At 40.2% G+C, this 16,281-nt stretch overlaps 1 protein-coding gene across 8 annotated transcripts in view; it reads right to left on the bottom strand.

The window, feature by feature from the left end:
* The window catches only part of PTPRZ1 (protein tyrosine phosphatase receptor type Z1), a 222,570-nt gene that overhangs the window by 61,891 nt on the left and 144,398 nt on the right, over positions 1-16,281 (bottom strand). For 4 of the 8 annotated variants that reach the window (XM_061640120.1, XM_061640121.1, XM_061640122.1 and 1 more), the window contains one exon: positions 9,779-13,274. In XM_061640120.1, coding sequence (XP_061496104.1) covers positions 9,779-13,274 — 3,496 coding nt within the window. The remainder of the gene's footprint in view (positions 1-9,778; positions 13,275-16,281) is intronic. The other 4 variants (XM_061640125.1, XM_061640126.1, XM_061640127.1 and 1 more) reach the window with 3 other exon arrangements.

The raw sequence follows: 16,281 nt of genomic DNA, 5'->3' as shown, positions 1-16,281 counted from the left end.
TGCATTCTTATGAGTAAATACACTTGTAAATATTTTCCCCATATATTTCATGTCATAAGATGTGATAACTTAGTTCCCTATCTGTCCCATTTTCACAAAAAAGCTGATCTATACAAGACAGACTCTTTGTAGCATGCTATTAAATGTCTTGAACATGCTGTTCACTTAGAATAAAAATGTGTATTATAACGTTGTTCTGATAAAACCCACATGAAAGAGAGGGATTTGGATTCTCTTATTAAGGTCAGGGCTTAACTTTTAAACCAGTAGTACTTGGTGGGAAATTGTAGAATGGTTCATACTAAAACATATGCTTTTCTTCATTAATCTATTTAAAATAAAATAATAATCAATGATTCAAAAAGAAAACTGCCATTTTAAGATCAAAGTTAAGGCTATCTCATGCTGGCTCAAGCTTCATAAAGCTGGGTAACAGGAAACTAAGTCTGATGCCTTAACAGGGATGCCCCACAATCAGTAACATATTGTGCCATGTCACAAATTGTACTTGCTTACAACTGACCCTCTAAGCACCCTCACTTTTCCTTAGTCTTTTAGGCCAAACCTAGATGGGAAGAATGAAGTGCCTGGGACCAGCAAAGATGCCCCAAGTTATTTTGTCCTGTGTTGCCTGATGAAGCATATGACACCTGAAATGTATATTTTTAGGAACCCCCACCCCCCATTTTTGTAATGTTTGTGATTTTAATGATGTATTTTAAACTGTTGTAACTTGCCCTAGGACCTCAGGGTGGAGGGTGGGTTAATAATAATAATAATAATAATAATAATATAGCCTTACTGTACTGCTAGAGGAATCCTCCTGAGACTTGACGCATACCTGTTTTGTTGCTAGCATCTGTAGTTGGCAGTAGTGCAAAAGGAGCATTGCATAGTGAATAGGCAACAGGTATCATCAAAGGATTCATATTTATTTAAGTCAGAGCTGTGTGTGCATTTGATTTCAATGGAATACTCTGGTTTTATACTGGAGATGGCAAGACACCTATAAAATACTTCACTCTTTAAGGGGCAACTGATGTAGGGTTCCCAACTTTTTTACTAGTCTTGCTTCAGTGCCTTTAACAAGTGTTTTTAAATTTGTATATTTGTTTTTAATGTTTTTAATTGTTGTAAACCACCCAGAGAGCTTCAGCTATAGCGCAGTATACAAATGTAATAAATAACAATAATAATAATTTAACAATACAACTACCCTCCATACATTGCAATTAAGAAGCAGCAGCTTATTCTGGGCAACAGTAAAAGAGGGACAACAGTAAAAGCTTCATTAGCTTAATTTCATTATGTCTAGCAGTTGTTAAAGGCAGACCATTGATCAGAGCAATCAGGAGCATGGCATGTGTCTAGCATGCCATGTCTGGAGCATACAAATTAATAAACTTTGTTTAGAGTCAAATAACATCTGTGCAACATGTCTGCAGAAAGGGAGTTATAAGCATGAAATAATTTTGAACCTTGCAGGAAACTATAGTAAACAGCAGAACAACAACAAACCAGATATTTCCCCTCAGAAGAATGTTGGGTATAACTTAGATATCCTCTTTCTGCAGCCATAGTTAAATCTCTAGTTAACCCTTAGTCCAGAATCAGAATTAGATTATCCTTTGTGCAGTTGAAGAGCCCACTGAAACAGGGATAGCCAATGTGGTGCCCTCCAGATGTTGTTGGGCTCCAATTCCCATCACTCTTAGTCAGCAATGCAATCATGGATTTTGGGAATTGTAGTCAACATTTGGAGGGCACCTCATCGGCTACCCCTGCTCTATGAACATTTATACTACACAAGGCTTACTCAAGCCTGCTACTTTGTTTTAAACATGATCCTCTCCTCACTGCCTTATAAACATAGGACACATGTCTTCATAAAGCAGAGTTAATGCTTGCAAGGGCTCAGGATGGAGGGGGATCACATTACAAAAGGAGCATAAACAGCAATTCATGGGGAAAAAATGCAAGTGTGCATTTAGATAAATTTTATATAAACATTCAGAATCCAATACCTTTATAAGCTTCCCAAAACATAAATTTGTTTTGTTTGTCTCAATGTTTTTTAATAATCTTAGTCTGGCATCCATAACTGAAAATATAATAAATGAAGCAACTCTCAGATCATGAACATCTATAGCATATGAGTTTGCAGGGAATTAAACTGTGTGCACTTGCACAACTACATTTTATGGGCATCTAGACACAAATCATCTGCATGAAAAGGACATGAAAATGTAACATATTAATTGGTCCTCAAAAATAAGTACAGCTACATCAAATTTCAAAAGTGACAGCATTCTTGACTTTATTTAATAGCAAACCTTGCTAAGACCCTTATTTCCTAAAAGATCACTTTACAGTTTTGAGTGGTAAGATAAAGTGTAGCACTGCAGGTAGGAATAGTCTGTGACTAGGCAGTTCTACTCAGCCATAACTAGGACTAAATACACTAGATAATCTCAGACCTCAAGTCTCCTTCTATCTTATGGAAACAGCAATGCTGGTCTCCCTTAAAGGACTGCCCAAAATAACACACAATATTTCTTTCGCACTTATGGAAAATGCTACATAAATACAGGTCGAACAACCCTTGGAGGGGTAGTCCTCCATTATATTTGCAGCCCTGCTGGCCAGGCAGAAAGTGGAGATTTTCTTTTGTTCTCTTCCAGGCTAGCACAGGAGAAAGGCATAAATTGCACCCCTTTGTGGGAAACTGGTTATCCTAGGATTTAGAAGACCCATGACTGACCCAGCTCTGTCCATGCTCCTAATTATGAGTCTGGTGGCTGGGGCTGGTGAGAAAACTGGTGGAAGTAGCGCCTCAGTGGCCATGATTTAGGTGAGTGCAGCAACGGTCTCTGTGGCTTCAGAGTCCCCTGGCTGGTAGAGTGAGACCTACAACAAATCCTAATTCCCTCCAGCCCAGCAACTCAGCAGGTCAGTATTCTGCTCAGGAGGTTAGTATAGTGCTCTAAGTATTCTTATTACATCTATTGAGTAAATGACAAGAAAAATATTAGGTTAGGATTGATTATTGGTGCAGCTCGAGGAAGTGGACAAGGTGCTTGGAATGGTCCGGGCAACCACGTCTGTTCTGGACCCTTGCCCATCTTGGCTAGTGAAAGCTAGCAGGGCTGGAACCACCGGTTGGGCCAGGGAAGTGGTTAATGCCTCCTTGAGAGAGGGAGTAGTCCCAAGTAGCCTCAAGGAGGCAATAGTGAGACCTCTATTAAAGAAACCTTCCCGGAACCCGGATAATTTGAACAACTACAGACCGGTGGCGAATGTCCCCTTTTTGGGCAAGGTTTTGGAGCGGGTGGTTGCTAGCCAACTCCAGGTGCTGTTGGATGAAACCGATTATCTGGATCCGTTTCAATCCGGTTTTAGGCCCGGTTTTGGCACTGAAACAGCCTTGGTCGCCCTGTATGATGACCTTTGTCGGGAGAGGGACAGGGGGAGTGTGACTTTGTTGATTCTCCTTGATCTCTCAGCGGCGTTTGATACCATCAACCATGGTATTCTTCTGGGGAGACTCGCGGAGTTGGGAGTTGGGGGTACTGCTTGGCAGTGGTTCCGCTCCTACTTCGCGGATCGTCGCCAGAAGGTAGTGCTTGGGGAACATTACTCGACACCCTGGACTCTCCATTGTGGAGTCCCTCAGGGGTCGGTTTTGTCCCCCATGCTTTTTAACATTTACATGCAGCCTCTGGGTGCGGTCATCAGGAGTTTTGGAGTGCGTTGTCATCAGTATGCTGATGACACGCAACTCTATTACTCCTTTTCATCTTCTTCAGGTGAGTCTGTTGATGTGCTGAACCGTTGCCTGACCGCGATAATGGACTGGATGAGAGCTAATAAACTGAGACTCAATCCAGACAAGACTGAGACACTGTTGGTGAACGCCTTCCCCGCTCAGATGGTGGATGTGCATCCTGTTCTGGATGGGGTTACACTCCCCCTGAAAGAACAGGTCCGTAATCTGGGGGTTCTTTTTGACCCTTCCTTGTCTCTTGAGGCTCAAGTGGCCTCGGTGGCACGGAATGCGTTTTACCATCTCCGTTTGGTAGCCCAACTACGCCCCTATCTGGACGGCGATGACCTCGCCTCAGTTGTCCATGCTCTGGTAACTTCAAGATTGGATTACTGTAATGCACTCTACATTGGGCTGCCCTTGAAGACAGTTCGGAAGCTTCAGCTAGTGCAGAATGCGGCAGATAGATTATTGACGAGGACCAGTCGGTCTTCGCATATAACTCCTGTTCTGGCTCGCCTGCACTGGCTACCTATTTGCTTCCGGGCGAGATTCAAGGTGTTGGTTATGACCTATAAAGCCTTACATGGCGTGGGACCGCAATACCTGGTGGAACGCCTCTCCCACTATGAACCTACCCGTTCGCTTCGTTCATCATCGAAGGCCCTCCTCCGGGTACCAACTCATTGTGAAGCCCGGAGGGTGGTTACTAGATCTAGGGCCTTTTCTGTGGTGGCCCCCGAGTTGTGGAATAGCCTCCCCGAAGAGGTACGCCTGGCGCCTACACTATTATCTTTTTGGCGCCAGGTAAAGACCTTTTTATGCTCCCAGGCATTTTAATCACTCTAATCTTTTTAGCTTTTTAATCTTGTATACTAAGTCTTTATTTTTATTTTCTGTTTAACTGTATTTGTTTTTATGTCATATATGTTTTTGTGATTTTATTATTACCATATATGTATTTTACCCTATGCTGTTTACCGCCCTGAGAGCTATTTGCTAAGGGCGGTATATAAATGCAACCAAATAAATAAAATAAATAAATAAATATAGGCTAGAATATGAATTCACAAATATTAAAAATCATACAGTCTCAACACAATGTTTAATTTCTTCCGTTAGCAAGGATGGATTTTTAACTTTATATATACATGTTTAGCTGCTATTGCTGTCATTTTAAAAATAGATTTAATGGGCAACTCTGGTTGATTAGCAAAAGACCTCCTGATAGAAAGCACCTGTGTTTAAGTGCTGTTATGATAAAAGCAAAATAAGGCACATGTCAGAAGAAAATAATTGTCATGAAAGTGCTGTAATGAGAATGAGAGGCTCAGTTGCTAACAAGTGCTGTTACCCAAGCAATATGATATATATAACCCTTTTAAAGTATCCTTTTAGAGACCTTCAGTGTTTTACCTTTCATTACAGCAAATCAGAAATAATTATGTTATCATTTATATAATTAACTAGTTTAACATTTTTTTAAAAAAAACCCAAGGTTCTTTACTTTCTCGTCTAAATTCTACAATCAGGACACAACGTATCATTAAACAATTTAATGAATAATTTTATGTTGAAGCAGTTCATTATGACATATCTCTATGGTTTTCCTTGGGTTGTTCATATATTGATTTTTTAATTTGATTAATTTTAACCTGTATAGCATGTAGGGATGGGTACAAATTTGTTTAGTTCACATTTTAATGGAAACCTACCTAATTGGCACATCTAAATATACAAACTGAAAGCCTTGCCTGTGGAACTCCCTGCCAGGGCCGGTTCCAAAGGGCGGCTAGGTTGGGCACTGGCCCGAGGGCCCTGCAGCTCTAGGAGCCCCTGGGGGGGCCCTGAGGGGCCCTCCGCTCCCCTTCTGCAATCCCGTGGATCGCAAGACGAGCTTCCGAGTCGCCCACCATCCCCCACGCTTCACCTACCTTTCTCTGCTGTTCACGCAGGGTTGCCATCAATAAAGATGGTGGCCGAGGTTTCCATAAGGGACTGAAGCCTCTGCTGCCATCTTGGTTGATGGCAGCAATGCGCGCGCTGCATGCCATTAACCAAGATGGTGGCAAAGGCTTCAGTCCCTTACGGAAACCTCGGCCGCCATCTTTATTGATGGCAACCCTGCGCAAACAGCAGAGAAAGGTAGGTGAAGAGCTGGGGATGGCGGGTGGTTTGGAAGCTCATATTGCAATCCGCGGGATCGCAGAAGGGAAGCAGAGGGGCCCGGAGCAGGCTAATGCCCAAGGGCCCCCGCATTCCTGGAGCCGGCCCAGCTCCCTGCCAACTGAGATTAGACAGGCAACTTCCTTACTGAACTTCAGGTGTATGACTTTATTTTTATTTATTTATTTATTTATTTATTTATTTAATTTATTAGTCGCCCATCTGGCTGGTTGTCCAGCCACTCTGGGCGACGTACAAGATAAAAAACAATACATTAAAACGTTAAAATTTAAAACCATAACAGTAAAAACCTAACCCACCCCAAAAGCCTGCCTGAAGAGCCAGGTCTTCAAGGCCCGGTGGAAGCTCATCATAGAAGGGGCATGGTGGAGATCATTTGGGAGAGAGTTTCACAGGGTAGGGGCCACTATTGAAAAAGCCCTCTCTCTAGTCCTCACCAGTCTAGCTGTTTTAACCAGTGGGATCGAGAGAAGGTCTTCTGAGGCTGATCTTGTTGAGCGGCATCCCTGATGATGCTGGAGGCGCTGCTTCAGATAGACTGGGCTAAAACCGTGTAGGGTTTTAAAGGTCAAAACCAACACCTTGAATTGGGCCCGGTAAACAACCGGTAGCCAGTGCAACTCCTTCAGCACTGGAGTGATGTGATCTTGCCGGCGGCTGCCATTAATCAGACGAGCTGCCGCATTCTGTACCAGTTGCAGCTTCCGGACCGTTTTCAAGGGTAACCCCACGTAGAGCGCATTACAGTAGTCTAGGCGAGAGGTGACCAGGGCATGTACCATTGGTGGGAGCAGATGGTTGGGAAGGTAGGGGCGCAGCCTCCGTATCAGATGGAGTTGATATAGCGCTGCCCGGCTCACAGCCGAGACTTGAGCCTCCATGGACAGCTGGGAGTCAAGAATGACCCCCAGGCTGCGGACCTGGTCTTTCAGGGGCAATCGTACCCCATTGAGCACCAGGTCCACATCCCCCAGCCTTCCCTTGTCTCCCACAAACAGTACCTCGGTTTTGTCAGGGTTCAGCTTCAGCTTATTCCTTCCCATCCTGCCACTCACCGACTCCAGGCACTTGGACAGGGTTTCTACAGCCAACCTCGGTGAAGATTTAAATGAGAGATAGAGCTGCGTGTCATCCGCATACTGATGACATTGCAGCCCAAATCTCCTGATGATTGCCCCCAGCGGCTTTATATAGATGTTGAACAGCATCGGGGAGAGGATGGAACCCTGTGGCACCCCACAAGTGAGAGGCCAAGGATCCGAAACCTCATCCTCCAATGCCACTCTTTGGTACCTACCAGAGAGGAAGGAATGGAACCACTGCAATACAGTGCCCCCCATGCCTAACCTCTTCAGGCGGTCCAGGAGGATAACGTGGTCAACCGTATCGAAAGCCGCTGAGAGATCAAGGAGGACAAGGAAGGTGCATTTGCCCCTATCCCACGCCCTCCGACGCTACTATCTTTTCAGCGCCAGGTGAAAACCTTTTTATACTCCCAGGCATTTTAAAGTGTGTTTTAATAGCATTTTCATTATTATTTTGTATTTTGGATGTTGTTTGGTTTCTTTATTATTTGTTTTTTTTTTTAAATTTATTGTATTTATTGTATTTATACATTGCTTGTTTTTATCTTTTTGTACACCGCCCAGAGAGCCTTTGGGCTTAGGGCGGTATATAAATTAAATTAAATAAATAAATAAAATAAATCTACCAAGGCGACCAATGCTGTTTCAGTCCCATGTCCAGGCCTGAAGCCCGATTGAAATGGATCCAGACTAAAACCTTCTTGTTCCAGCAAGCATTTTAAAATAATGTTTGGTTTTATGATGATTTTTATTATTCTTGGTTTTTTATGTATGTCTTTTTTCTGTGTACACAGCTTAGAAATGACAATTATTGAGAAATAAATATTTTAATTAATAAAAGCAGCTATGCTTGTGTACAAAAATGAGTACAGAAAGCATTATGTTAGTGAAAATAATGTACAAAAATGCATTATGATAGGGGAAATTGCCTTCAAAATGTGTTTATTAGGATAAACACACAAAAATGGCACAAGAATTTTCTTGCACACTTTTTTTTATAAAAAGGTCACAAAACTGATATAGAAATGGACCAAACTGAACTTAAGACTGAAAAACTGAGAGAAACTGAAATTTACAGATATGTTCATCCCTAGTATCACATGCATATCATAGCTTCAGTGAAGCAAACAATTAGGCATAGCAGTAATAGCAGAATACAAAGTATATTCCTTAAATCCTTTGGTTCTATATCTGTGCCTAAAATTCCTGAAATGCATCTAAATAAGGCTGAATCCTCTGGAGACTACATACTTTCTATACCCTAATTGTTTCCTGAATGTGAAATTTCTTGAGTAATACTGAGTAATACTGCGGTCTACAGACAATGGAAATATGTAAAAACAGCCTCAGTCATTTTATATTAAATTTGTCAAGTTAATTTTGAACACTCACAAATAAAATTGTTATAGTATCAACTGATGGGGCAGCTGTCAATGCAATTTGCAGTTTGATCATCTTACATCCATTTTAATTAGTACATATCTATACTACAGACATATCCATCAGCAGCCATGTCTACCTGGCTGCATCAGAGGAAGAGGATAGACAGCAACGCCTGCTCTACTCCATCAGGACTGCTGGGACCAACTGCCATTTGGCTCCTCCTCTCCCAGAACTGTCTCCTTAGTGACCATTCTAGCTTATCACTATTACAAACAATTTTGTAACATTAAGACCTGTTACATGAATATGCTTGCTTTCCACTTTCATCCACATTCTTGTTTTTTTTGTATTATGTCTATTAGATTGGGAGCCTTTGGGCAGATAAGGTCTTTTAAAAATCCCTGTACAGAATCACCATCACCATCATTATCATTATCACCATCAACATCCCCCGTCCCCAGAGAACCCCAAGAACCAAAGCTCTGTAAAGGGGTAAGGCTTCTCAAGACTTTCTTCAAATTACAATTCCTAGGATTCTTCTGGGGATGCCATGACTTGAACTGGTATACAACTGGTATTTGTAATTCAAGATATGCCCTTAGAATGTCTAAAAAAACCCCAATTTTAATTGCTTTTTCACTCATATTAGTATCTGACAGCACAGGTAAAACTTGGTTTAGTAGGAAATTCATATTCTTGGTGGAACCTAGCAGATTTATGACATTTTGCAAACCTCACACCTATGGAAGGAAATGGATTATTATTAATTAGGGCAGATTTATTAAATCCATTAAACTTAAATGAATATTTATCTAGTCGATTTTCTTTTACCTTATTACCTTATTTGAAGAATATACCAGCAAACATAATTAAAAATCACAAAAAGACATAATTAAATCATGCCTTCAGACCATATATAACTTCTACATTTTTCAAAAAGTGGAAACATTCTTATGTCTAAAATCAGAAAACTATCAAACTATTAGTGCTGTTCAATCCACAGAACATGTAAATGTAGTTGACTGCTATTCAGAGGGCTAGAAATATCTAAGAATTAGTACCTTTAGAAGAGTTCCAAAGATCATGAGATTTAAACATGTCCAGTTCCTAGAGTAGACACATCCTTTAATCATCTCATACCTGAGAGAAGCTCTGAATGTAAAAACAAACACCTGACTTGCAGATTTGAATATGGAACTTCAGTTCCCTTCAATTTTCCTATTATATCAGGCCTGTAATTGAAACACACATGCTAATTCTTACTGTTCACATATCTGTGTTTATGTCAAGTTGTTACCTTTATACCCAGTGGAAGAATGCTACAGCTCAGCATGTTATGCAGTAGATGGTCATAACTAACCTTCCTCAGAAACGTTGAATACTGATGAATGACCACTAGGTATGGATGCTACTGATGACTGTTGTGATCCAGAAGTTAATTCTGATTCTGAATTACCTGCTCCAACTACCTCCTGAGGGTCTTGGTCATTAGCATCAGAAAAACTGAAATCTGTTGAAGTCTCATTATCATTAACACTATCTGAGGTACCTTGACCAGAACCACTCTCTTCATCACTTGTAAAAACTGTCCATGATTTAGATTCTGGTGCCTTTTGCAAGGGATTGCTAACAGTCTGAATGTGGTTATCCAATACAGCTGGATCACTGTGTTTCTTAGCTTTTGTCTTTGAAGCCACTGCTGGGGCTGGCGTATATTTCAGCTGGTCCATTGCATAGGTTATCATATTGGCTGATAGAGCAATTGTGGTTTTCTTCTCTTCTTCAGATGTTTCAAAATGTGAATTTATAACTAAATTATGCTGATTGTTTACACTGTCTACCTGTATATCTTGCTCATCTACCTCCTCCTGAGTGTCTCTATGGGAAATGCATGTGTGACAACCATTTACAGGCAAACCACTATCATACTCATCATAATCATCATCAACAACAGAGGGCCACAAATCAGTACCAGAACTGGCTGTGGTGGACAGCTCACTGGATACTTTACCGACAACTAATAAAGTGTCTGAATTTTTATCGCTTTCAGTGCTGGAAGAATCAGTTGTAACAGAAATATACATATCTGGTATATTTGTAAAGGTATGTTGAACAGAATCAAAAATAATTTCAGGCACAGGAACTGTAATATCAACAATACTGATACTTGAAAAGCTATGGCTGTTAGCAGATGTAGCTGTCTTTGGTAAAATATCAGTTGACAGAACAGGGATAGTCACTGTGTTCATTGTTTTGAGGGGAAAGGCACTTGTATTTTCAACATTAGTTGACTGATATGACACATCGTTACTGTACAATGAAGGAGCAACCTGGTGTATGTCTTCATTGTTAAACAACCTAGGTGAAATGTATTCATTGCTTATATGGGCAATAGTTAAACCTTCTGGTGAACCTGTGGGGTTACTGGTAGCATGTGATGCATTTACTGCAGATGGTGGTGATGTATAATGCAACATTCTTTTATTCACAGCAGAATCTAGTGCCATTTGGTGCAATATTTGGTCAACTACAGAACTACCATTATCAGCCCACATGTTTTTTTCAATCAGTACTGGATCACTAGGCACAGTTACAGATGCTCTATGCAGTATATCATCATCAGAAGATTGAAAGGAAGTTTGCAGCAATGTATTATTATTTAGTGTAGCTGAAGCCTCATAAAAATACTGCTGGGTAGAAGGAGACAATATTTCATTAGAAGCAGGGGTAGAGGAAGCTTGCTGTGAGAATGCACTAAGCCAAGGCTTAAGCAAAGTGTCATCAAAGGCTGGAGCTGTAACATGCAAAGGTTGAATAGGAACATGATTTCCTGAGAGTTTACTAACATAATCAAACATCTTAGTAACAGGAAAAGCAATAGATACTGGAAGGATTCCCTTTGCACTAGATACAGTAATGGATATTTCTTGTACAGTTGTATCCTGCTTAGTAATCTCATCATTAGAAACTGTTGCTGGAGGTTCAGTCATTGCACTTTCAGTAGGAGAAACCATTTCACTGAAAGAAGAAATTTGCAGTTCTCCATCATTTTCATGTATTACACCACTTTTGTGAGGCATCTCAACATCACCACCAAACCCAGGTGTGCTGCACATCAATTCATGCGAAGAGGCTTTAAGCATGGAAAAAATATCTGTGTCAGGCAAAAGGGACTCACTACCAGAATATGCTTCAGACCAATCCATTTTACTAGAAAGAGAACATGTAGGCTGTAGCAAAGTGTCAGCTTGTGGGACTGTAGAAGAAGGCTTATGCACCAGCACATTGCTATAGCTGCTAAATAACGGACCCTGATGAAATGTGCCAACAGACTCATGCACAAATTCTGACATATAATAGGAAGCAGCAACATTTTGGCGAGTGCCCACATTACTAAATAAAGCATAGCTAAGTTCAGACATTGTAGACAGTGCATGCATATTTAAATCACTGCTGGATGGTTCAACTTGAGACAAGAAGCGAGTTCTGTCATGACCAAATATCAATGTCTCTGAAGCAGCACGAACTATCTGATGTGATATCACATCAGAAAACTGACCAAGGCTTGATTGCATTAATATGCCACTGTCCGCCAATGTCAAAGAAGCATGCAGGGACACCTTATCACTCTCAATAGCTTGAGCAGTTTGTGGTAATGTTTGAGAAACCATATAAAGATGGTAAAACATTTTACTACCGGAGAAAGCAGAGGAAAATGGAAGCAAAGGCACATCATCATAGGCAGACAGGGTGGATTCAAATGACACATCAACACTGGGAAATGCAGGCGTAGCATGCAAGGTCACATCACTACTTGATGCAGCAGGGAAAGTGTTGAGCATCTGAGTGTCAGACAATAAAGGGGTGACTAGAGAAAACACTTCACTACTGTAGGAAGGCTGAAGTGGTATCTCACCATTATATACTGGTTGAGTTGTCTGTGAGAGTACCTCACTGCCAGCAGAAGCAGAGCCATGTTCTTCAGAATTTGAAGAGACAGAATAAGATGACAACTCAGTAGGGGAGAAAGCAAAGTTAGAAGAATGTGGCCATTCTATATCCACAACTGAAGTATCTTGTGACACCATTGGATCATTGGAATAAGGTACTGTTGTAGGATTTGGGGAACTAATGTGAAAAAGCTGCTGACTATCCAATGGAAGAGAAGTAATATCTGTACCATTATGATACCACAAATCCCCATTGACTGCAGGTATTTTCTCTGCAGAATCTTCAGCTGTTGGAGGTATTATATCTTCTGACAGATTTTTAATATAGTCTTGAGAGAGATCATCATGTGTGCTTATTTCTGGGCTTCCTGAACTAAAGATGTTTTCCTGGGATGTATCCACAGTAACTAACCATGTAGCAGAAGTGGTAGGAATGGAACCCCAAGAGTCATCGGTGTCTATATCGGGTTTAAAAGCAGACACCTCTGTATCGTCTTCATTACTATCAGAAGCAGATGCTCTTCTTGTCTCATTGTCAGAAAAAGTATGTGCATATTCTTCCCCATTACCTTTGGTGGAGCTGTTTGCTGGAGGGATAACTGCAGTAGCTGCTTGAGATTCCATGAAATCATCCTCTTCTTCCTTTGGTATTTCTGTGACAGACTGAGAAGTTGTATGAAAAATTGCTTTGGAATGATCATGTTTTCCATATGAATCTTTCTCTCTTGCTAAGTGTCTGTTTGTTCCTGCTTCATTAAATTTTGTCCCCATTCTCTCCTGACTGTAGCTAGATGTAGTAAACTGGAACTCTTTTTTTCTTATTTGGTTTGCCATGCTGTCTGTACTGGCAATTAGTGCAGCTTCTTCACCCACCCCTGCCCTTGCCTCTTCCATTTCATCTTCATCCTTTAAAAACAATACACACACACACACACACACATACAAAGTCAGTGTCTTTTCAGAAGACATGTTAATAAAGGAAGATATATTATACTGAAATCTCATATCTATATATTTGCATTTCCATAAATCATAGCAGAAATATTGCAATTAAAATTCAAAATATTTTTTATATTGGCTACGAGTTAGAAATTATCATACTGTATATTTTTTCACAAATGGAGTATGGGCTCCCATGCTTAAACATTTTACATATAATCTAACTCAGCTAAAAGTGAGAGAATAGCAATCATAGGTGTTTTTAAAAAATTGTGCAGACCTTTCCAATTTAGGAATTTGGACTAATTTAAATGAAAATAGTCATGTCAAACTAAACTTAATTTTTAGAACAGTTAAAATATAACTAAAGTTTCACAACTGTAATTATTTTGGGCAGAAAACATCATTGTTGCATGCATAGTTTTGTTTTTGCTGTGCTTTTCGTTGTTTGTATATGTTATGATATATTGTATTTTATTTTGTTTGTTCACCGCCCTGAGAGCTATTTCGCTAAGGGCGGTATATAAATTGAAATAATAAATATAAATAAATAAATAAATAGTCAACCACCACAGCACTTGTTCATGGCTGTCATAGCTAGGCAGGGGCAGATTAAAGACGCATCCTCATAATATAATGTTAAATTATTTGGGAACAAGCATAAAGCCAATCAAACAGTGAAAATATGCATACAAATCTGGTCTAGGTATAGCTGAATCATCACATAATAAGCAGAGTTCATTTTTCCCCATTACCCAAACCCAGGGTATTTGTTCCTAGTTTTCCAAGTACTATAATTCATGCTGTTATTCAGTTTTGTGTACAGGCAGTAGGTGTGCTGATTGTTTCTCAGCATAATATGCCCATCTTGACCTATTCCACAGAAGTAGCCAGTGAGGCAGCATAGGTGGGGCACAGTTACTCTGCTGGCTTCTGAACATGCTAGGGCACTGCTGCTGACTGAAGGGGGCCACGCAGGGACCTCAGCACAGTGTGATGCAGTGGAACCAATCCAACACTTGTGCTGCACCATGCAACACTGCATCACACTCCCTGTGCCTACCCCCCTATGGGCAGCAGCAGTGCCCCATTGTGTTCAGAAGCCAGTAGAGTAACGGTGCCCCACCCATGCCACCTCACCTACTGCTCTTCCATATCAATACACATGGCAATAATTACCTTTGCCTAGGCCCCTCAAAGCATGAATGTTTACTGCATTTTTACTGCTGACTTCTCATCATATTGATCAGTAAACTTTTTTTCTAGTTCAATTTTTTCTAGCACTAGTTCAAATTCATATCACACAAGTAGGTTATAAACCATGGCTTAGTGTTACATGCAAACCAGGCCAATGTGAGGAAATATTTTAATTTATCAGAGTGTAATGCATCACAGTTGCTTATCATTTAATGCTGGAAGCTGTAATAATGCAAAAGGTGCAAGAAGATGGGGTTGATTGGTGTAAATGGCTGCCAAAGTAGCAAAGGCACTAAACAACCACACAACAAGTATAATATATGTAGGCCGTCTTGATTTTAATCAAAGAAGCATTTGGGAAGAATTGGTCCATGGAAAGGCAAAATGAAATCTTTAACCTTCCCTCCTAACAATCTTGCAAATAGTATATCTCTCATTCAGGCCAGAGAAATATGGGGAGGGTTGGAGGGATCAAGTAATGTGATATATCATTACAACAGATGATTATATATTACATTAGCAGTATTCTGGAACTTCCAAAAGAAATAGTGAACCTATTAATTGACATCTGTCATTATTATTTGGAAGGATTCTGAATAATAAACAACCACGTAAGAAGGCAGAGTTAGATGCCTGAAAGTTAGATTGCTTTGGGGAAGGGCAAGAGCAAAATAGCAGAGTGCCTGCTTTGCATGCATAAGATCTGAGATTTGATCCATGACATCTCCAGGTAGGGCTGGGAGAGACTCCAGTCTGAACTCCTGGAGAGCCACTGCCAGACAGCAGTAATATAATACAGAACCAGATGGACTGTTGGTCTGATTCTGTATAGGCAGCTTCCTATGTTTTTATGGTGCAAAGGATAAGTAGCTGCCAGGAAAAATGAAACAAAATAGAAGCTCTGTGCATTTTCCTCCTGTTTACCTTAGCAATGGCTATTAATGCAAAACATGTGATGTAATGTACTCAATGTTTGCATGCCCCTATAAACAGCAGCCAATGAGGTGGAGAGGGCTGGGGGAACTTAGAAAGAAACACAGCACTACTATTTTTAGCAGCAGTTATGCATCTTCCATAACATTTACTTTCAGCAAGATGCTTTAGGCTGCAATCCAATACATGTCTACTCAGAAGTAAGCCCCACTGGGTTCAATGGGACTTAGCCCCAGGTGTGTATTGGTGTTAGTGTGTATTGGATTGAAGCCTTAATACCCTTACATCAGTATGAATACATCTGTGATAGGAAGGAGGTTATATTTACTTAAGAGTCATTTTTAAAATTAATTAGAAATTACTTTTAGAATACTGAAAGCCAAGGTGACCTTGTGATTTTGTATGAAATTGTATGAAATATAATTTCATATTTCAATTCAAAATTCAAACTATTCAAATTAGGAGGTCCATATTCAAAAGAGGACAAGGCTCTTGCACCTTTTAATAGTTAGCAGAGTTTGCAGCAGATGTAGGTTGCACAATACTGCTGAAAATCCCTCTTCTACCCAAATATTAAAGGTGCAGAAATCCTGTCCTCTTTTGAATCTGAGCAAAAAAGAATAAAACATAGGAACCAATAGGCAAGAATAAAATGCTATTAATATGAATTGTATAAATAATACAGGCAAGAAAGGAACAAAACATGAAAGAATAATGACCATAAGCTGCTACATAAACATAAAAGATACTCCAAATATTCTAGTAGTTCAGTTATTCAGTTATCCAGTCACTAATTACCTGCCTAATAAACAAAAGTATTCCAAATATTCCAGTTGTTAACAAG

This window comes from Rhineura floridana, chromosome 8 (genome assembly GCF_030035675.1).
Source record: "Rhineura floridana isolate rRhiFlo1 chromosome 8, rRhiFlo1.hap2, whole genome shotgun sequence".
NCBI classification, from domain to species: domain Eukaryota; kingdom Metazoa; phylum Chordata; class Lepidosauria; order Squamata; family Rhineuridae; genus Rhineura; species Rhineura floridana.
Note: the sequence above shows the minus strand (reverse complement) of the source record. Positions and strands in the feature narration are given on the sequence as shown.